This window comes from Rousettus aegyptiacus, unplaced genomic scaffold, assembly GCF_014176215.1.
Source record: "Rousettus aegyptiacus isolate mRouAeg1 unplaced genomic scaffold, mRouAeg1.p scaffold_m13_p_17, whole genome shotgun sequence".
Classification (NCBI taxonomy): Eukaryota; Metazoa; Chordata; class Mammalia; order Chiroptera; family Pteropodidae; genus Rousettus; species Rousettus aegyptiacus.
In genome coordinates, this window is record NW_023416292.1 from 24,145,726 (window position 1) to 24,167,127 (window position 21,402).

A 21,402-nucleotide genomic window follows, 5' to 3' on the forward strand; every position below is an offset into this window, starting at 1 on the left:
GTGGAAACCCCCTCTCTTTCACCTCTCTTTCTCATTGAATCTACTCAAACCCCTTCGTTTTCACTTCCCCTCTGAGCGTGGTGCTTCTGACACGGCGGTTGGGAACCAAGCGGGGGCGGGAGGAGTGGCGGCCACGTGCTGTGAGATGGCACCGGCCTCGGGCGCCGCCCGCATCCCGGCTGGAAAGCGCATCTCAGCAGGCCGCGGGAGTGAAGCCGCCGGGCCCGCTCCTGACGCCCGCGCCAGGTGGTCGCGTGCGGGCCAGGCCTTCCCACGTGTGCCCGCAGGGACCGGCCTTCTTCCCTGCGGAATTCCCTAAGAACGGCAGGCACGCTCCCACGGGGCGCCAGTGACCCCTGCGTGCCATGAGCATCGACAGTCCGGTCTCGAATCCGACCCGGCGGTTCCTTAACTACTTCCTGCCCCCGAGCCCAGGGAGCCACGTGGATGCAGGAGGAGCCGGAACGCGGCGTGGAGTCTTGGGGCCACTGAGAGAAGGAGCCTTCTTGGCCGGACACCGGCCGCTCGGAGCTGTCCTCACTGGAGCGCACAGGAAGCTAATGGCTACGAGATGCCATTTCAGTCACGAGCACCTAAAATCCGGACAGAGATCGCCACTAGTGAAGGACATCTGCGTCGGCTGTGACAGCCTAGAAAGGACGCTGAGGCCGGCCCGGGCCTTCGTCGGGGCCCTCGCTGCCCCCGAGGCTCTGTCGCTCGGCAGCCCTGGTGGTCATCCGCGTGCCTACGGGCCAGCTAAAGCCGCGCCTCATCGGCACCTGCTGACGAAGGCCTTCACAGCACCTCGAGGCCCCTGCAAAGTTCCTACCTCGTCCTTACTGACACCCACGGGTGCGGTCCTGCCTCTACAGAGACAAAGCCTCCACGACCTGATGTCACCTGACAAGGCGACAATCGTGCGCCCTAGGGCTGCAAGCCTCCTGCCCACGCTCAGTCTAGTTAGAAGATGAGAGCGCGGCCTGAGTCTCTTCCAGCAACAAAACGTCCGCTCTGCCCGGAAGCCGGAGCCCCGGGCCCACGCCCGGCAGCAGCCTGACCGGGGAACCCGGGGAACATGCGGCTCCCAGGCGCGGCTTCCTCGTTTTCACTTCTGTTGTGCTGAAGCCAGTGGTTCGCGTCTCCGAGAATTTGCTCTCAGAACTGTGGCCGTCCCCTGCCATGCCAGGGACAGTCCCCCTGCATAGACCTCTGCCAGCAGGTGCGCACTCAGGGTGCAAAGCGCGGGAGGCGGTCAGCCCTGCCCACTGACTGCACCCAGATCTGCCCATCGGATAAGCCACTGCACGTCTCCTGGGCTGGAGGTAAGGGCGGAGAGAGGCGCTTAGCTGGAGCTGCGAACGTGGGGGGGAAGCGTCCCCCCCCAACGTAAGCACCCGTTAATTTATTCATGGAAATTAAGAGTAATTCTTTTCAGTGAGGTTAGCCAGATTTAGCAAATAAAAATACAGGACTTCTAGTTACCTTTGAATTTCAGATAAACAATGATTACTTCTTAGTGTAATCATTAGATTCCAAATATTGTGTGGAACATCGTTATAGTAAAAGTTGTTGTTGTTTTTACCTGAAATTCAAATCTAACTGGGAATGTTGTACTGTACCTGGCACCACACGTGCCACGTGCTTGGGCTGTGGCGGGAAGAGGACGCGGCCCTTGCCTCGCGGAGGGGGAGAGAGAAAGGCCAACGCCTCTGGCGCCGGGCGGGCAGCGGCATGCGGAGGGCCGCTTCGTGGGCGCGCCCTCCCGGCCACACTGCCTTAGCATCGATCTTCGCCGACTCCCCCTGCGCCCACAAAGTAAGCCGTGTGTGTGTGGGGGGGGGGTGAGTCTGGCTCTGACCCGCTGTATCCCAAAGCTGTCTACATTCAGTTGATTCTCCTTTTGCTGGTAGCCGTGCCAGAAATCAAAAGCGAGCCGGAGCCGTCTCCTGCCCTAACGGCGCTCGCGCTGCTGGGAACGGGGGCTCTGCCCGTTGCTGCGATGAACCAACGTGGGACCGAAGCCCGCGAGAGGGAGACCCGGGCCGCTTGAGAACAGCAGAAAAGGCCCCTTAGCGGAAGTGGCGCCCACGCTCGGCGATGATCGGCTTATAATAACCTCGTAGTAAACAAGAAATCGAGTAAGATTTTAGTACATCATTTGATGTACACAGAAAGGTAGCATCGATACCTTGTCTCCAGAACGTCGCAGAAACCCTTACCCGTAAGTGACCAGGGAAAAATCTTAACCGCACCCGATTCGTCAGGAAGCGCTTGCTGTCATCATCCCGCCCGTTCGCTCACTCTGCGGGTGCCTATCGACAAATCAGTATGTGACACTATTCTGCCAGGCACTGAAAACACAGTGGCGTTTTGGGAGATCAGCAAGATGATGGAGTGGGAAGTCCTGGACCCTCCTCCTTCCCACAAACACAGCAACTCAGCAAGAACTCGGAAAAATTTCTTTTTGCCCGTCATTCCCTCAGAAACTAATAAAAGGCTCCTGTACTCAGTGAGGAAGTGAAACAAGACCCCACGGAAGTGAGAAGAAAGGTCTGGAACACGCGCTTCCTGGACTCTGCCTCGGGCTCAGCGCTGTGAGGTCAGGAGGATGCCCCAGCCCCAGCCTCTCCCAGGGAGGGAAGGCATTTGTCCCGATGGCTGGAGCCCCAGAGGCTCCAGACAGACTCCTGGGGGCCTGGCTTCCGCCTTGCCAGCCTCGGAGCTCTGAGGGGCCCAGGCAGCCCGGCCAGCCGGCGAGCCCGGAGAGCTGGCAGGCTGGGCTGAGATGCTATTGTCCTCCCTCCACTCAGCAAGAGTGAGAGGCTGGAAGATGTCAGATCTCAGCTCCTCCCGAGAAGAAAAAGAGTCGATCTGTGCATCCAGCACCCCAACTTCTCTGAGGCCACCCAAAGAACTAGCTGCTGTCTGAACAGCCTTGACGCTCCCACGAGCCTTCACGGCCTGGTCCCCAAAAGGAGAACAGAGATGCATCTGGGGCTGGTTGACACCACAGCTCCTCACCTGGCTCAGCACAGTGAGTGGACAAAAACCACAGCTCCCTGTTTCTCCCCGAAGACAGAGCTGAAGGAGGACCCCGGAATCTCTGGGCAGGCCGATAGATGGGGATTTTCTCCTGTATGAGGACAGTTCGTGAAGACTCGGAAAGGGCCTGCTTTGTCTAAGGAACAGTCGCCGACACAGAATGAAAGAGAAGGAAGAACGAGGCAAAGGTGCACCAAACAAAAGAACAAGATAAGTTTCCAGAAACCAATTCTTACGAAACAGAGTTGTATGATTTCCCTAACAGAGGATTAAAAGTAACTCTCGTGAAGATGCTCAGCAGGGCCCAGAGAACGACGAAGCAACGAGTTAAGAATTACAACAAAAAGACAGAAACATAAAGAAGAACCAAAAAGAAATCATGGAGCAAAAGAACACAATGACCGAACTGAAAAATTCATAGCAGACTCCTAGATCAAACAAAGAAAAGATCCGAGAACTGAAGACGGCTCCCGGGAACTAGTTCAGTCAGAGGAGCAAAGAGCAGGGAAAACGGAGTGAAAAAAGCCTAAGGGACGTGGGGGGGTCATGACGAAGCAGATTGTATACACACGAGAGCCACAGAACAAGGGAAGTTAAAACGAAAGGACGCTGAACAGCCACACAGAGAAAGCACACGAAGGGATAAAACTCATGGGAAAGGCGAATATATAGTAAATGCATAATTTTGTATCACCGTAATGGTGGTAGGCAAATCACTTTTAATCCTAGTCTAAAAGTTAAGATACAAAAGTATTAAAAAAAAACTAATGAAAAATATGATAAAAGACACGCAATATGAATAGATATAAATCGTGACAATAACATCATTAAAAGTGTGGGAGGACAGAAATTAAAATGTATATGATTTGTATATGACTGAATTTAAGTTATCAGCTTAAAATAGATTAATATCACTGTAAGATATTTTATGTAAGACCTAATTAACGACAGCAAGAAAGCCCACGGAAGTTACACGCAAAAGAGAAAGGAATCAAAGCATATCGATACAAAATCAGCAAAACACAAAGGAAGACAGGAAAAGACAGACAAGAAAACTACCAGCTGGCAAAACAGCAATAGTGAATCCTCCCCTACTGGTAATGACGTCGAATGCAAATGCATCAGGCTCTCCAATTAAAAGACAAGGAGCAGTCGAATGAGCTGAAAAAACAAGACACGACTACATGCTACTTACAAGAAATTCACTTTAGATCTGAGGACACACAGAGGCTGAAAACGAAGAGATAGAAAAGATAGTCCATGCGAACGGTAACTGAGAGGGAGCAGCGGTGGCTCTACTTTGACCAGATAAAACAGACTTTAAGTCAAAAACTTCCCGAGACAAAAAAGAACTTGGCCGGCTTCAGCCCACAGCAGCTCCACCAATGACACGCCAAAACGGCCGGCGGGGCAGGCCGCCGGAACTGCTCCGCGATGACCAATCAGAACTGTGGGAACTTGGAAAGCTCGCTCACATAAAATCGGACCACTCGGGAACCTGGGCAGGAACTTTATAAGAAGTGGCCTCCCCTGCATCCCGGAAGTCACTTTTGCTCCCCAGCAGAGACTGGTTCCCTGATTTGCAAACTGTTCCACCTCTTTGGGAATTTTGGGTTAGAGGAAGGAAATGGAATGCTACTCGATGAAAGAAGAGGACATCTGTCCACTGCGGCCTCGGGATGGCCTCCCCAGAGAAGGGCTCCGAGGTTATGTCTGCTTCTCACATAAAGGTGCCTTGGGACGGTCATAAGCTTCTACCCTAGGGGCAGGATGGCTGAGAGCGGCCCGTCCCTTTGTCGAGAGCACACATTCTCAACAGGCCGATGACGCCGTCTGGCAGCAGTGACTGGGTCTTGGGCAGGTGAAGAGAACCGTGCCGTTTTATGTATCACGCATGTGCGTGTAGGTGTACACACACATATCACAAACACATACCGTGTACCTGTGCTGGCGTTTCATGGAGGACGGAGTCGCTAGCGGGAAAACAAAAGTCTGAAAAGGCCCCTCAGGAGAGTGGCGATGAAGAACTGTTGGGGAACACTGGTCCAGAGCTTCTCACAGCCCCTCAAAAAATATTTATCAAACGCCTGCTTTCAAGAAAAACATCGATAGAGGCACGGGGGACATAACGGTGCGTGGGATAAACACGGGCCCTAAATCTTAGGGAGAAGACTCAAAAAGCAAGACAAGAGAGAAAATAATTGAAAATTCGGGTAGCCACTGTGGGGAAAAGCGCGCGAGGGCCCGAGACGGAAAGCGATGGCGTGAGCTCGCAGGCGGCAAGGCCCCCCGAGGAGGGCTCTGGCTCTAGACGCGGGTTCGGCAGCGTGGCCCGACAGTTCTTCTTTCTCGTGATGTGAGTGCCTAGTGTCAGTGTGACTGCACAGGCCCTGGCTTCACAGACTGCCGTCTCGGGTGACCACACTTCCGGCCACCTGGTGGAGAGCGAGGCCGGCCCACCCCGTCCCTGGTCATGTGTTTAGAGACCTGAGTTTCTATAACCAACCCTTAGGGCTCCTTGTTTTTCTCTTACTTTGCTCTAATTTCCTTCTCTCAGGTGTTAAAGTCACAAGTTATAAGTGAGCCCTCACCCTCGACCGCAGCGAAGCAGAACCCCAGGCCCAAGACCTTGCTCTGTGACCCTAGATGTGTCATTTGCTCTCTGGCACCTGTGAATAACAAAAACTTTTTTTTATTTTTCAAAGTTTCCTGACAGTCATTGCTGACGGTGTCCTGCAGTTCTAGTGAGTGCCACAGGGCTGGTCCGGCCACAGTGCTGGCCGGTCCCTTATCTCCCAGTTCGCACAGGTCCGGGCGAGCTGGGGGCGGCCCCTTCCGGTAAACTGCAGATTTCTATATTTGTCTCTTACGCTGCTTCAGCCCACTTCGTGTGAAGGCTTTCGCGTCTGCCTTGACACTGACCTTGTGAGACTCACGGCCCTTGTGAGACTCAGGACACCACACTCACCACCTGCGGCTGTGAGGAGCCTCATGCAGAACTGAAGGTCACATGAATTCGAGGTGATAAGGGGTTTTCCATTTGAAACATGCAAGTCAACGGCTTAGCATTTTCAGAGAACCCGGGGACAGCTTTGGAGACGCTCGTCCTGAGAGACCCTGGCTGCTGGAAGATGGCCGCCAACACCTGAATGTGCCCGGCTGGCAGCGTGAAACACGAATGGCATCTGGCAAGGAAGCCATGTTCGTATCTTCAGGGCCCAAGACAAGACATAATTCTCTTACCTCCCCGCTCTGATTCCTCCAGGCCTCACCTGAGTCCCCTCGTCCTGCCCTCCTCAGCGGATGGGACAGAAGCTCACCCACCACAGCCGCACCTGGGACACAGCTCTTGGTGAAACCGGCTTCCCCCGCCCTCCGCCAGGCCAGGTCCCCATGCTTCTGTGGCTGCTGCTGCTGACCCTGGGTGAGTAGGTGGCTTAGGCTGGGACAGGCGCCTCGCTCCTAATGTCAGCCAGGGGCTCCAGGGTGCTCCTGTCTCTGCTCCCACTTGGGGCTCAAAGACAGGTGGCAGGAGGTAGGAAGTGAGCAGAGCTGGGCGCCCAGAGAAGCCGAGAGGCCTGGACGCGGCCCGGGGCGCAAGCCCGTGCGTCCCCTCGGCGCCTCACGCACTCTCCTTCCATCTCATAGGAAGCTTGGGTCTGTCTGTCTGCCAAACCATGACTCCAAATCCAGAAGATATATAATGATTTCTAAAACTCAGGCGGGTGAGGGAAGCTCCACTGAGAGACTGGACTCCCTTCCTGAGAGTTTAAGCCAATATTTAACCAGAGACGGGGAAAGTAGGAGGACTGAGGCCTAGGAAATGAGGGGGGGATACGCCACCCGTGCCCGCCCCTCCCTGGCTGCGCCCGGCTGAGTTCAGACAGAGAAGACGGGGAAGGGAGGGGACCCAAGGGGCAGGAGGCGCAGCAGCAAAGGGGCGAGCCAGGGGTCTGGCTACAAGCAGTTATGTGCTCACGAAATAAAGTGTAGGCTGTTTCTGGTTATTTGGGGAGTGACGGGTGGTGTAGAACGAGAACAAAGAAATGGGAAGGAAAAACTAAAGATGTGGTTTGGGCTGAGCCACCAGACACGGCTCAGCGGCTCAGGCCAAAGGCTTAGGAACATTGCCCAGCGCTAACCTCCAAACTTCGGCTCCTTCACAGCTCCGGGACGAGGACAGACAGGTCAGTGCCCCTCTGCCCCTCCTGCTCTCTGGGCCGTGGGGGGCTGGCCGCACCCGCGGTGCTGCTGCTCTGAGGCCACAGCTGGGCTACGGTGGGTGAGCGGACCCCTGGTTTCCGCATCTGTACGGGGAGGGGGAACGAGGCTCCCGTGGAGACACCCTCAGACCCAACCTGCCTTCCCCAAGCCCCACCCCGTGTCCTCGAATGACACAGAGATGCTCCCATTCGCAGAGGAAAGAGCTGCGGCCAGGTCTTTATCCAGCTCCTAAAGGGGCTCCGATCGCTGCCGTGTTCCGCTTTGGTCCCATCGGGCGGCGGCAGTTCTGTACACAGCCGTCATTTCTGATTCCGTCGGTTTCTTTGTGCGCCTCGGTTATTACTGTGTCCGGCTTGGGTGGAGAGTACAAAAAGCTGCCTTCCCCACAGACTCTCAAATGAAGCCAGGCTCAAAGTAAAGAAAAGGAGGGAATCTTGTTCATTAAGTATCAACAAGCAAGTAACAAGTGCTTTTTCAGAGTCCGAAACTGCTCCCGAGGGCCGTGCCTCCCACTCTGCCCTGTTGGGCGCCGACAATCAGAGGCTCTCCCAGCATTTGCCCCACAAGTCACATCTCCTGAGCTTTTCTGAGCCCACGGCGGGGACCCGAGACCCACCCTCGTGACCCCGCTAGCCCAGTTCCAAGGACGTGGAAGGAGAGGTTCAGTCCCAGGCCCTTCCCCGGGTCTCCAGCCCCGGGCCTGGGAGAACTGCCAGCCATACTGGGCCCTCCTGTTCCCAGCCCGGCTTCCAGTCACTGTCACCCGCCTTCATTATTCTATTTCCTGTTCAGGGGTCCCTCCAAAAGCTTTCCTCCTCCTCAAACCTCCCTGGACCACAGCCTTCGAGAATGAGAAAGTGACTATCGTGTGCGACAGTCCCCTCCCTCCAGTCCCAGGGAATGTAACCTGGTATTACACCCAGAGCTACACGACAAAAGGGTCGAAGGAGACCACACTAAAAGGGTTGGAGGAGATCCAAGTGACAAAGTCCGGATTTTACAGATGCGAGACCTCGGGGTCCTCCCTCAGCGACCCTGTGCACGTGGAACTCTCATCCGGTAAGAGGAAGGTGGCGTCTCTGGAATGCAGAAAGTCCGCATGGCCTCAGAGAAGCCGTGCCTGGGGACTGGGTAGGTGGCGTAGACACGCATGGGGACGTTCAGGGCTGACCCCAGTGGGGCAGAGGAAGGGCAGGACAGCATTGTCCCTCTTCTCCTGCAAGAGAGGTGTCTGTGACCCAGAAGTCACCCAGCAAAAATGGACCCAGGTCTAAAGGAAGGTTAAAATCTTCTCTTAATGCGTATGCGGTTTCTTAAGGAATTAGTTCTCTGTCCTGGGACAAGGGAGACTCGGGGCCTGGGACCACGTGGAAATGACGAGGGAGGATGCTCGCAGGTCTGCACAGGACGCTAGCTCTTTCCTGGGGGCAGAAATGAGAGCCTGAGGGGGCAGCGGCAAAGGGAGGCTGATTACTCGCTCCCCTCTTGCAGGCCAGCTGATCCTCCAGGCCCCGCACCCCATCTTTGAAGGAGACAATGTAACACTGAAGTGCCGGGGGAGGGGTGAAAAGTTTACCGAAAAGAAAGTTTACTACAAAGGTGGAGAGAAACTGAGACGGGGAGAAGTCAGCACTTCTGACTCTGACAGCATCACACTGCGCTCAGGCTCCAGCGACAGCAGCCTTTATCACTGTACTGCTACTACTACTACTACTTCTCTTTGGAATTTTTTTGGTCAAAAGGAACTTACTTCAAACCACCTAAGGATCCAGGTTCAAGGTAACGGCTGTACACCTGCGGGTTGTGGGGCTTGGCAGGGAAACAGTGTGTGGGGGCCAACGGGGGTGCCATTTCCATGGAAAGCTTCGTGTGGCCCAGGTGGGGCGGGGGGGGGGGGGAGGACAGTGGGTCTCTCTTTCCTGATGGCTGGTGCTGAGGACACGGGTGACTCTCCAGGAGCTCTGAACCTCACTGCCCCAGGAATTACGTTTGTTCTCTCTAGAGTTGTTTTCACTTCCCGTGCTGGAGGCCAGCCCGGCCCGGCCCGTCGAGGGGGACCCGGTGACACTGACATGCAAGACCCAGCTCTCTCCACAGAGGCAGGACGTCCAGCTCCGCTTCCGCTTCTTCAGAGACAACCACCCCCTGGGGTTGGGCTGGAGCTGGTCCCCAGAGCTCCAGATCCCCACTGTGTGGAGAGAAGACTCGAGGTCCTACTGGTGCCAGGCAGAGACTGCGACTCACAGTGTCACAAAGAGAAGCCTGAAATCTCACATACCTGTGCAGAGTGAGTGTCAGTGTGTTCTGGTGCCAGGCAGGGACAGTGACCCACAGGGCCGTGAAGAGAAGCCTGCAGAGTGAGTGTCTGGGGCTTCTCTTCCAGTCAGGGCTGGGGATAGAGCAGGACAATGACATCTCCTGTTCTGGGACAGCGAACATAACAGAGGCACGTCCAGCCACCCTAGTGTCCTCTCTCCAGGGTCGCCATTGGCCCTAATTCCCCAGAACATTCGCTTCTGTCCGCCTGTAATGCTAGTGATTGATCAGGTGCTGAGGGCCTAGTTCCGTGGGGCTACGGAGGCACAAAGGCCCTGTCCTCTCAGGAGTCAACGGGTAACTAGAAGCACAAATGCTCCCGCGGCCTTCAGAGGTCCCTGTGGAGCTTCCATTGGTCGACCTAAACTTACTCGAAAATTTTCAGAAAAGAGGAAGGTGGTCAGGAGCTGAAGCAGAGGAGAACGTGGGAAGAGGGAGGTGACGTGGACAGGCGTCTGAAGGAGAGGGGAGGGGTCTGAATTCTGAGTAAAGTCACTTCAGGACCAAAGTGACATACGCAGTGTTCTCAACTATTTTGCGTCAGGTGTCTGAGAGAGAAATGTCCGTGAGTGTGACTGCGTTGCCATCAGGTTTAAGATGAAGGGCCGGAGGCCCACGTTCCCCAGGACGGGAATGCAGGCAGAGAGCTGGGGAAGGGGTGTCGCTCTCCTGATAACAGAACACAGGTCGTGTGCAGCCCTGGCCTGCTGCGCCCGCTGCTGTTGGCTTATTCGTGGCGGCACCAGGCTGCTCCTTGGCACTGACGTCCCCGGGGGCTGGGACCCTCATGTGTCCTCGAACGTCCTTCCAGGAGTCCCGGTGTCCGATGTGAACCTAGAGACCCAGCCTCCCGAGGGTCAGGCGGTTGAGGGAGCAAGTCTGGTCCTGGTGTGCTCAGTCGGCGAGGGTACGGGGACTGTCGCGTTCTCCTGGCACAGAGAGGGCGAGCCGAGGAGCCTGGAAAGCAGGAGGGCGCGCTCCCAGTCGGCGGAGATGCGGGTGGCCGCCGTGAGCGGACGCCAGGCGGGGACGTACTACTGCGCGGCCAACAACGGCTACGGCGCCCGCCGCAGCCAGCGGGTCGCGGTCACCGTGAGGGGTGAGTGGGCCCCTGTCACGCGCCGGTCCCGCGGCCCGACCCCCAGGCTTTCCCGAGGAGGCGTGGCCGAGGGGGCGGGGCGTCCGCTTCCGCTTCCGCTTCCGCTTCCGGCCGCGGGCAGCGCGCGCCAGGCCGCGCCTGACTGACTCCCGGTCCCTCCCGCAGTCCCCGCGTCGCGCCCCGTGCTCGCCGTCGGGGCTCCCGGGGCCCGCGCCCTGCCGGGGGACGTGCTCCGGCTCCACTGCGCGGCCCCGCGAGGCTCGCCGCCCATCCTGTACCGGTTTTACCGCGGGGACGACGCCCTGGGGAGCAGCCAGGCCCCCTCCGGAGGAGGCGCGTCCCTCAACCTCTCTGTGACCGAAGAACATTCTGGAAACTACTCCTGCGAGGCCGACAATGGCCTGGGGGCCCAGCGCAGCGAGGCAGTGACACTCCGCGTCACAGGTGAGCCACAGGCGTCGCCGCCGGGCTGCGGCCTCGTGCGGGGCGCGCCCCGGGCCTCGGTTTCACTGACGTCGGTAGCGCACGGGCAAGCGGGCGGCGTGGCGCGGGGCTCGACGGGGACGCCGACGGGGACGCCGACGGGGACAGTGACGGGGACGCCAATAGGGACAGTGACGGGGACGCCGACGGGGACAGTGACGGGGACAGTGACGGGGACGCCGACGGGGACAGTGACGGGGACGCCGACGGGGACAGTGACGGGGACGCCGACGGGGACAGTGACGGGGACGCCGACGGGGACAGTGACGGGGACGCCGACGGGGCCGCCGACGGGGACAGGCGTGCGGCGCGCGTCTGTCCGCGCAGGGTCGGGACTATGCGCCGGGGCTGGCGTCACATCCGGGCATTTCCGGTGATGACCCATAGAGAAACGTCATTATTGTTAAGCAACCATTTTTTTAAAAATACCGTCTCCATAGCAGGCTTTGTTGGCCAAGCATTAATACCGCGATGCTGTTGAAGGGTCTTTTTTTTTTAGCGTCTGACCAAACTATTGATAGTCACTGGTTAATAAAAAATCATCGAAAATGAAATAGCGAGCTCGCTCCGGAGATAAACGCGTGAGCTATTTTTGTATTTACGTCCCCCTTTTAGAACTTGCTGCAAAATAGTTGGGGGAAAAAACGTTATGTGGTACGGAGATTTTGTAGTCATTCCCCAATATTATTATAAAGCACTTTAAAGATTTTTTTATTTAAATTAAAATAATCTGTAAAAATACTCAAGTAACCTACTAAATGGGTATATGTCCCCATATGCTGCAAGTGAGCAAACAGCTGGAAGCCCTTCTGTCACTTCCTCGGTGCCATGGTGACCCTCAGCCTTCACAGGAATCCTGTGACACAGGGCCCGAGCGAGAGCACCAGTATGGGTGTTCGTTAGTACAGCTGAATTTCTTTCTTATCGTCAAGCCACAAACCCAATGCCGGTGAACTCTGTTTTCTCCCTCAGTTCCCGTGTCACGCCCCATCCTCACCCTCGGGGCTCCTGGGACCCGCGCCGTGGCAGGGGACGTGGTGGAGCTCCACTGTGAGGCCCAGAGAGGCTCACCCCCAATCTTTTATCGGTTTTACCATGAGGACATTGCCCTGGGGAGCAGCCCAGCCCTCTTTGGAGGAGGTGTGTCCTTCAACCTCTCCCTGACCAGAGAATATTCTGGAAACTACTTCTGCGAGGCCGACAATGGCCTGGGGGCCCAGCTCAGCGAGGCAGTGACGCTCGACTTCACAGGTAGGTTGGTGGTATCTGGGCTGTAGGTTACAGTCACAGTCAATAAAATATTTCTCCAAGAGACCATGCATAGTCTACCGTTGTCAACGCCTTTCTGAACACACATACCGAGGCCTGGGGTTTTGGAGATTTGTGCCGGTTTCGTGGGGGCGAGGGGAAGGGCATAAACTTCAGTCCTAGAGGCTGGCCATCAGCCTCATGGGCCCTTATATTGAAGATGACAAATTGTTCTGGAGGAAATTTGAACAGAGCGATCAGAACCTGGCAGAAGACTGCCCTGCTGGGTCTCTGGCTGTGTTGTGTTTACATGGTTGTGTTTGCCACAGAAACTCAAGTTTGGGTCTCTCTACGTAGAGTCTTCCAGGAACAGAATAATCCTTGTCACCATGGGAGTCGCCGGGGGACTACTCAGCATCGTCGGCCTTGCTGCTCTGGTGCGTCGCATTGGAACCCAGAGGAAATCAGGTGGGAGTCTGTGTCCACCCTTTGAGGTTGTGACTTTTGCCATCGCTATGATAATTTGGACTGTGTGACGCACCTTAGTGGTAACTCGTGTCATTACCACTTTCTGTATACCCATAGACCCATCCGGCGCCGCTTTCTTTGTGGTGTGGGTCTGTGGGTGAATTATGTCAGCTTTCATATGTCTGTAAAGTCTTCATTTTGCATAGAAGTTTACTTTGAAATGTTTCTTTTCTTTCAGCATTTTAAAGATGTCGCTCTGCTGTCTTGCCATGTGTGTTTTTTCCTCAGGAAATCTACTGTCACCCGCCTGCGTTCACCCTCGGCTGCTTTTCCCTCTCTCTGAGTGTCTTTCGTGGGTCAGGGGCCTTTGAACGTACGGATTCTTATTCGGTGCTTCGGGTGCTCGGAAGCCTTTGAGGTTTTACATTTTGGAATTACTGTCCCTCTCCGTGCTGTCTGCCTCTCTGTGTGCCGCGAGCTGGCCTCCCCTCTCCTGTCAGCCAGACTCTCCGCTCCCTCTTCCTCGAGGCTCAAACTGGAAATCAGGCAAACAGACAAACAAAACATATCCATCTCAGTTTACAGAAAAATTTTACATATTTTTCTTCACGATGCCGGTAAAGCATTATCCCCTTACCCCTCTTTTCAGCTCAGAGCCTCCATCCTTCTGTTCCTTTGCATGGAAAACGGCACCAACATTTTACAACCAATACTTTAAAGCTATTTAGTATTTTCTTAAATAACATTACATGTAAAATTGCGTATGTAGCACTAAGCCCAATAGTACTCATAAAATTTGTCATTCACGTAGTCTGTTGTGCGCAATTTTTATAGTGTGGCTAATTCTATCAGTTATTCCATAAATACATGTCAGTTCAATTCAACTAATATTATCACCAATTAGAGATGAAGAAATGGAGATTTGGGGAAGTTAGTTAAACTTTCCAAACTCAAATATCTATTAAGAGTCAAAGTTAGGGCTTAGCTGGGGCCTTCAAAGCCCATATTCTCTCTGTTATACTATGACGAGTTTTTAAAGGCTGGTCACACCTCCACTTTCAAAATGACTTTTCCGTCTAGCTACCTATCTGAGGTGGCATTTTTAAACGAGTGGCATTCTAGAAGTGCAGACATAAACCTCAGTGTCGAAGCTGACAACGTTTATAAAAACAGATTGCTCGTTAAGTTGGACACCAAAGAGCACTGGGGAAGAAAGAATGGCCAGCCACAGTTTTCTGTGGCGCAAGGTAGCTGCAGACCCAGAGGTTCTCTCCACCAGGGCTAGGGGAAATGCTGCCTTGAATAGCAAAGTCAACTCAGAAGTTCTGATGGCCCCCCACTCAGGGGGTCTCTGCCTTTCTCATTCAAAATCCTGCCAAATGAGCTTCCTCTTAGCAGAATCATCCTCTCTTACTGACACTTCTGCCTTGGCAAGTAGGGAAGGGAGAAGGGCTCTGACTCACTCTGTTCCTGAAGCCTCAGAGCACCCTACAGGTCACCAGAGGGAGTGACATATTTTTTGACCTTATAATTGAACCTGGCTTAAAATCCCAGTACCGTAGCTGGCCAAGTACTTAATATTTGGCAAGTAAATCAGTTCTCAGAACCCCAGCTCCTTTAGCTGTGTGACTGTCACACTGAAAGTTTTTACCCTCTCAGTGGCAGGAGGTGATCGGTGTAGATCGGTGTAGACTGCTCCGAGCAGCGCCCGACCCATATTGCATCAGCGACCAGCAGCTCGCAGCCTGGGTCTGTCCCCTCGTTTACAGACAGAGGCAGCCAACTCTCAGATGCGTCCTGGCATTCTGCCGTGAGCTGCCCTGCCCCCCCAGGGAGGGGACTCATCGTTGACTGATATGGCTTGTGACTGCTCCAAGGAGAGAGAGAGACAGGCAGGGATTGTCCTTCACACATCTCCAGTTCAGTCGGGACACCTGGTCCCCAGAGATAGCTTGATAGGCATTGATCAGCTGGTTTTCGTGGGTGGTCAGGCAGATGAGGTTTACCCTGGGCGATAGCTTCTGTTCTCTGAGCCCAGCAACAGACACAGAGCCACCGGCAAGGGGATGGCAGGCTGGAGGGAGGCTTGTATTGAGGCAGGCCAGGGAGGCTTTGGTATTTCAGCGATGATGGAAAACTACCGTTTTTTCGAAGCCGATGGAGTAGGCTCCGGATTAGATTTACATGTCATCACCCATCGTCAGATTGTCAGTTGTCATTCTTTCAGTCCTCTGAGTACATACTCTAATTTGTTCTGTTTAACAAGTTTTTGTTGAGTATTTTCAGCATTCTACACGCTGGGAATACAAAAATAATGAAGACAAGATTTACGGCTTCGAGTAACATACCATTTCATGAGGGAGTTAGAGGCAAACACAGAAATAGATAGCTACAATACAGTATAGTGATCTTAGTGTTGCCGGGTTCACGTTGCTTAATCCGTCCTGGAACGTCCTGAGTAGGAAAGGCAGGTTGAGATGGGCAGGTGAATGAGAAGGGAGGAAAGATGCCGAGGAGACCGCGTGCACCTTGGGCGGTCGCAGCAGATCGCAGGGACCACGGGCGAAGAGAGGTCAGACTTCGTCACGGTGGCCCCGCCGAGCCTCACTTCTGCGAGAGCTCAGTATCAGCTCCCTCTGAGGCCTCAGTCTCAGTCACAGTCACGGCACCTTGCAGCACCACCGCTGACCAGACAGCTGTTCAGAGGAAGTGTGACTCTGCACAAATGTCTCAAGACCCCACCTGCCTTACCTAGGACATGACGCAGGGTGGAGCTGGACGGTCCCTGAGACTTTCCATAGCTGCAATCTAGACTGACTCTGACCTCTGGGAACGGCTGTTCTCACGGAGCGCGTGACACCCTCACACGCACTTACTTCTGTGTCCCTCGGCTTGTTTTCCAGGAGGACTTCCTGCCGCTGGGACACCCAGGTGAGGTCTCCACGTCCTGCGCTGAGGTATTTTCATGCTTTGTTTATATCCACAGGGTAAGAACATGGAATTATGTGCGGTAAGCAAATTGGAACGTTTTCAAATTCTTAAGAAATCCAACACTGATTAAGGCCACTTTCAATCATATTCGTACCTCTTTATGCACAGAATTCATGTTCCTTGCTACCCGCCCCACTTCCTGCTCCCTTCGGCCGCCCCCGCGGAGTCCGTGAAACCGTGTCCCGGGCTGCAGTCCGCTCATGCCCTCGGCCGCGCTCCCGCCTCCCCGCACGCCCCCCGCCCAGGAGCCGGCACCGAACGCCGGCGATGTTCAGGCCGCAGTGTAAGCTGCGGAAGGAGACGGAGCTAAAAACCCGAAGAGCCTGGATGGTCTCTTTTGGGAAATGTGGGTTCTTGTCAGACGGCGGAAAACCGAAGGAGACCGTTTGAAAAAGACGAAGGCCGACCTCCGTGGGAAGGAGGTCTTCATGCAGCGACGTTTCGGCACTCAAATTTTTGAAAATGGTGGGACATGAGGCAAATACAAGACCATACTCTGCCAAAGGGAAGCTGAAGCTGCAGCCTCCCCACGTGGCCCTGCCTCGTCCCCTCCCTGTAGCGCCACCCGGTGACCTTTGTCAAAAGAGCCGTTGGGCTCGGAGTGGGCGGCCACGATCTTTTACCTGAACCACGCGGGCCCCTCCTGGATGCTGATTTTCCTGAATCCGATCCACACACAGTGCTCTCACCCGTCGCTCTCTCCATCTGTCGCAGGTACAGTCCCAGTGAGTTTCACGAGCTTTCCTTGACCCGGCCCTCCAGCCCAGGCATGCAAGAGCTAATCCGCCACGAGCCGCCAGCGGGAGCGGAGCTACAGCCGCTGTACAGCAACGGTGAGGCCCGTGGGCGCCGGGGGCCCGGGGCGGCGGGAGGCTGGGCAGCAGCACAGGGCCCCTCGCGCTCAGTCCAACCCTGACGCTGTGCCGGGGGGAAGTGGCTGTGAGCTGGGCGGGCTCCTGATGGCAGCCCGCACTCACCGCCACTCCCGCACTCTCCGCCGCTCCCGCAGTGGGCCCCGGGGGTGACTGCCTCTATTCCCAGATCCGGAGCACCCCGCACCCCAGAGACAGTTCAGGTGAGACGCCTTCCGGGCAAGCAGCGGCGAGGTGGCTGTGGTGTCAGATCTATGGTCAGAGTCATCTCAGACGAGAGACCGGCGTGGAAGAAATCGCCTGCTCTCGTGCCCTGACTCTCGTATCGTCACACTGCCCCATCCACCTGTCTGCGCCACCAGCGTCACCACGGACTCTTTGAGGACAGACACTGTAATTTTTCACTAACATTTAATGTGATGTTTGGGAAACTAGGCCTCCCCAAATATTTTCTGAGTGAATGAATGAACAAGTATAATTGCCAAGGTAAGCCTCGTAATCCAACGTGAGGACGGTTGTAATTCTCTTACCTGGACTGTTTCTCTTCTTATGCTTCCCCATCGTCTCAGCAGTCTGTCCCAGTGTGGTCCCCCTGCCCTGGGCGCTTGACCATGTCATTGCCCGGATTAACCACCCTCAGTGACATCCCCTCCCAAAGCACGACCCTGGTCGCCCTCTGCGCTGTGGCCCATGACAGGGTCCTCCAGACGCTGCCTCACGCCTTCTCTCTCGCCTGCCGAGCGCCCCGCGTGCCCAGTCATGCTGGGCTGTGTCCTGCTTCAGTGCTCGTCTGTCCTGAAATAGCCTGACCCCTGCCTAGCTTACCTGGTGACCCTGGCTCACGTTTAAAAACGCAGTTCACATGCTACCGCGACACTTACATGGACTCCCAGCAGCCGTCCCTGTGCCCTAACCCGAGGGGACTGGTAGCCATCATGGCCACTGCTTAGTCGGTGTGAGTTTCTGTCTCGATGCCCGTAATACTCGTGTTTGTCTCCCAGCCGGTTTCCTCCCTGAAAAACTCCAGGCTTCCTCATCACTGGGCTTCGTCTCCTTAGAGCTTGTCAAAGCTTAGTAGAAAGTCGCTATTCCGGGAGTGCTTGTTGGCCGAAAAACTAAAAAAGATTCGAAGACCCCTGGGAAGGAGAGAAGAAGCATGCACAGTGATTTTTTTTTTCTGTCCTACTGCAAATCTTCGGCTCTCTGGCAGCTCGCCGTGTGGCCGCAGATGCAGCCCCCTCCCCAGCCGCCTCCAGTTCCCCATTCGAAGCGAAGTGAACCGTACCTGCTGCCTTCTCCCAAATGGCCGGGACTGTCAGAGTCCCTGGGGGGAGTGGGGGAGCATGGGGAGCATTTCCGCTGGGGTTGTGACAGGCAGGAAGGACGAAGTCACCGAGCGAGCCGTTCTTGGCACTGGGCGGGTAGGACGAGGGCTGTCAGTGCGCGTGCTGGTGGGGCACCCGGCGGGGCGCAGAGGGAACTGACGGAACCCGGGCCGCGAGTGCATGCGGCGGGTCGTCAGTGGGACCGTGTCACCCACGACTTAATACTTCTCTTCTCCCGTCCAGAAGCAGATTCACCCAGGATGCACCGGCAGGGCAAGGTACGTCACGGGTCCTGGCTGTCTCCCCGCCTCCCCCGCGCCTGCGCCCACCTACGCTTGGGTGCTCACTGGTCGTGTTTTCCCACCAGGAAACTGTAGTCATCTACTCAGAGTTGAAGAAGAGACATCCAGATGACTCTGCAGAACAGGCCAGCGGTAGAGGTAGCACCCATGGAGTTGACATGGAAAGCTATGAGAATGTCCCATGCACATCCTCAGCCTGGGGACGCTAGCCCCAGACCCAGAGGGGCCCACAGAAACCCGGGGAAGCACTGTCCCTGTCCTCGGCGAGCATCCACCCCCTTGCCTCCAGTGAGCCCATGTGAGACCTCTGCGCCCGAGTCTGTGTGTGATCCAGGGCAGAGTGGCTGTGTCTGAGCGAGCGCTGTGCCCTGTTCAGAGTAGAGATGTGTGTGAAGGCCAAGCGGGTGGCCCTCAGCTCCTGGGTCTGTGGATTAGGGGATGGAGGAGTAGCCCGGCCGGGACACGGGCATGGCTGTGACCACCGGATCTCAGTGCGACCAAAAGCGTTCGATGCGCTCTGCGTAAACTGTCCACTCTGAACGTCTTGTTTCCTATTTCCGTGCTTAGTAGTGGCATCGCCGACGTTCTGGTTTGCATGCCACATTCCAGCCACCAAATTGGAAGTGACCAAAAGAATTCACGCTGTCCACACATACACTGTTTTTTCATGAGATCTGCACCGGTACTGAGAAGTCTTTAAAACGGGCCAGTCTCAATGAGAGAGGGCTTCCAAGTCATCTGCGTAGATCTGCTGTGGGAAGAATGGTGCTCCCACAGCACCCCGACGCCCGAGCCCCACACGTGGCCTGGGCGGTGGCCTCTGGGGCTGACAAATGGCAGGCAGGCCACCAGCAGACTGGTGTCCTTGCACAAAGAAGAAGAGACACCAGAGACGCTCTGTCTCTCCTTGTGCGCACAGAGGGAGGCCACGTGGGGGTCAGCAAGAGGGCAGCTGTGATTTCCACTAAATAACAGCGATGCTTCGCAGCTGTGAAAACATCTCCAGTTGTGATGGTGTCTCGTGAACGTCAAATGTGCCTTTCACCTGAGAGTCAGAAACTTAGACAACAGAAAGTATAACAGCAAAATTTGGTCTGGTTCGAGGTGTTTAACCTGAGGCTGACGACTTGAATGAGCAGCCAGTTTGCTGAGGGTAAATGATTTCGTTCATGACCGAGGAGCGGCTCGCGGCCTCGTTGCCATGGCAGCCGGTGCACAATGCGCCCCAGAGCGGAGGCCCAGACTTCGGGGTAGCAGGAAGCCGGGCGTGGTCTTCGTGCCTAGGCTTTGCTCCGAACGCCTCCCCACTCAAGGCTCCAGGAAGAACAGGGCCACCTGTGGGGAGAGGGGAACGTGTCGCTCGGTGCCAGCTGTGGGGAAGCCATCTGGAAGACCAGTGGCGAAAGATGTTAACATATTCACTTGAGAGAACGTAAGGGAGAGGGACAGGACGGAGGCGGAGTCCTGTGGGCACGGGTCATTCTGTGGAGTGCCGGCGGCAGAGGCCTGCGGGGGACGTGGCTGCCGGAGGGAACCCAAGGGACACGGCAAAGTTCAGAGTGGGCAACGTGCCCCCCAGAACGCCTTCTCCAGGTCAAATCTAGGTGCTGCATCTGGGAGAGAAGCAGAGGGACTTCCCTGCGTCCTAGAAGGCGACATTTGAGACATTGCTATGAACTTTTTAAACACTGTATTTATTTAATTTGACTTATCAAAGGATAATTTACGCACAGCAAAGTGCACGTATTCAAAATGTGCTATTTGATGCGTTTCGACTGATACATACGCCACAAAAGCAAGATCAAGACCCTCAGCAGGTGGCCCCAACGCTTCCTCAGCCTGCGCGGCGTGTCTTTCCCTCCATCTCCACCGCAGACGACCACGGTGGCGGCGGGTGCGGACCGGGTGGCAGTTTCTAAACGCGCAGAAGTCAGGCCCTGCGGCTCAAGGCCTCGGCCGCCTTTGCCAGCGGAAAGACGGTGGACGCGCATCGTCCGGGCGCCCAGAGCTAGGCTCCTGGCATGGCTCCGCCCCGTTCACCGGTTCGCAGACGCTGCGGTTGTCACATTTGTCACTAGGAGAAAGACAGCTGCCGCGAAATTCTGCGTACGGGTCCGCACGCAGACAGACGGCGCCCTCGCCCTGCGAGCGCCTCGGAGAGCGCGTGCCAGGTCCCGTGGCAGGTTTATGTTTCCCACCGTAGGAGGCGGCGACACCCGCTCCCCCCGCCCCCCATCCTTGCCAGCCCGCAGCCCCTTCCAGCCCCCATATCTTACTCTCTGTTTTCTTAATTGTGTCTTTAAAGAACAAAAAGTCCAAATTATCAACTTTTTTATATTATGGGTATGCTTTGGGTTTCCTATATAAGAAAGTATATTCCAAGGTCCCATTTATCCCTAGAATTTTTATAGTTTTCACTTTTACATTTAAGTCTGTAAGCCATTTAAAGTAATTTCAGGGGTGAATAGTGTGAAGAAAAATGTTCATTTTTTTCTTGTAAATACCCAGTCGTTCTAGTGCTATTTGCTGAATAAAGTTTCTTTTCTTTAATTTGAGGGGTTTTTTTTATTATTGAGTTACTGGAGTTCTTTTTATATTTAGGATGTATATATCCCTTTGTCAAGTATGTGCTTAGCAAAAGTTTCGTTTTGCTTTGTGACTTGCCTTTGCATTTTCTCAATTGTCTTTCAAAGAACACTTTTAATTTGTTGGAAATTGTCATTTTCTCTCAGTTTTCTGTTTCAAAATGATTTGCCTAATCAAATGTCGTAGAGATTTTTGGATGCATTTTATTTTAGAGATTTAGTAGTTTCAGTTCTTGCATTTAAATGTGTGGCGTCTTCCGCGGTAATTATCGCATGTAGCACAAAGTGAGTCGATGCTGATTCTCCCCATGCCAGATGTCCAGTTGTTTTCCCATTTTTTTTTTTTTTTGGTTAGAAATTACAGGTTTATTTTTCATTTTGAAAAAGACATAATTGACAAAATACAAAAATAAAAAAGCAACCAGGCATTATCAGCATTTGTGACAT

General features: G+C 54.8%; 1 protein-coding gene across 1 annotated transcript; it reads left to right on the forward strand.

Annotated features, from left to right (window-relative positions):
- Positions 1-2,227: 2,227 nt before the first annotated feature.
- On the forward strand, positions 2,228-20,868 carry FCRL3 (Fc receptor like 3). The gene is made up of 14 exons (XM_016166205.2): positions 2,228-6,466; positions 7,209-7,229; positions 8,059-8,325; positions 8,758-9,045; positions 9,269-9,553; positions 10,394-10,681; positions 10,847-11,125; positions 12,137-12,415; positions 12,770-12,880; positions 15,784-15,811; positions 16,586-16,704; positions 16,881-16,946; positions 18,312-18,346; positions 18,436-20,868. Exons 1-14 carry the CDS (start codon positions 6,346-6,348, stop codon positions 18,577-18,579), a joined length of 2,331 nt encoding a protein of 776 aa, XP_016021691.2. The 5' UTR covers positions 2,228-6,345; the 3' UTR covers positions 18,580-20,868.
- The last annotated feature ends 534 nt before the right edge of the window (positions 20,869-21,402 follow it).

What these genes read in the sequence shown, in the direction of transcription:
- FCRL3 (XM_016166205.2), top strand. Translation starts at nt 6,346, where the DNA reads ATGGGACAGAAGCTCACCCACCACAGCCGCACCTGGGACACAGCTCTT. An exon ending in TCCGGGACGAGGACAGACAG is followed by an intron (nt 7,230 to 8,058) that starts GTCAGTGCCCCT and finishes TTTCCTGTTCAG; the next exon opens with GGGTCCCTCCAAAAGCTTTC. An exon ending in CCTAAGGATCCAGGTTCAAG is followed by an intron (nt 9,046 to 9,268) that starts GTAACGGCTGTA and finishes TGTTCTCTCTAG; the next exon opens with AGTTGTTTTCACTTCCCGTG.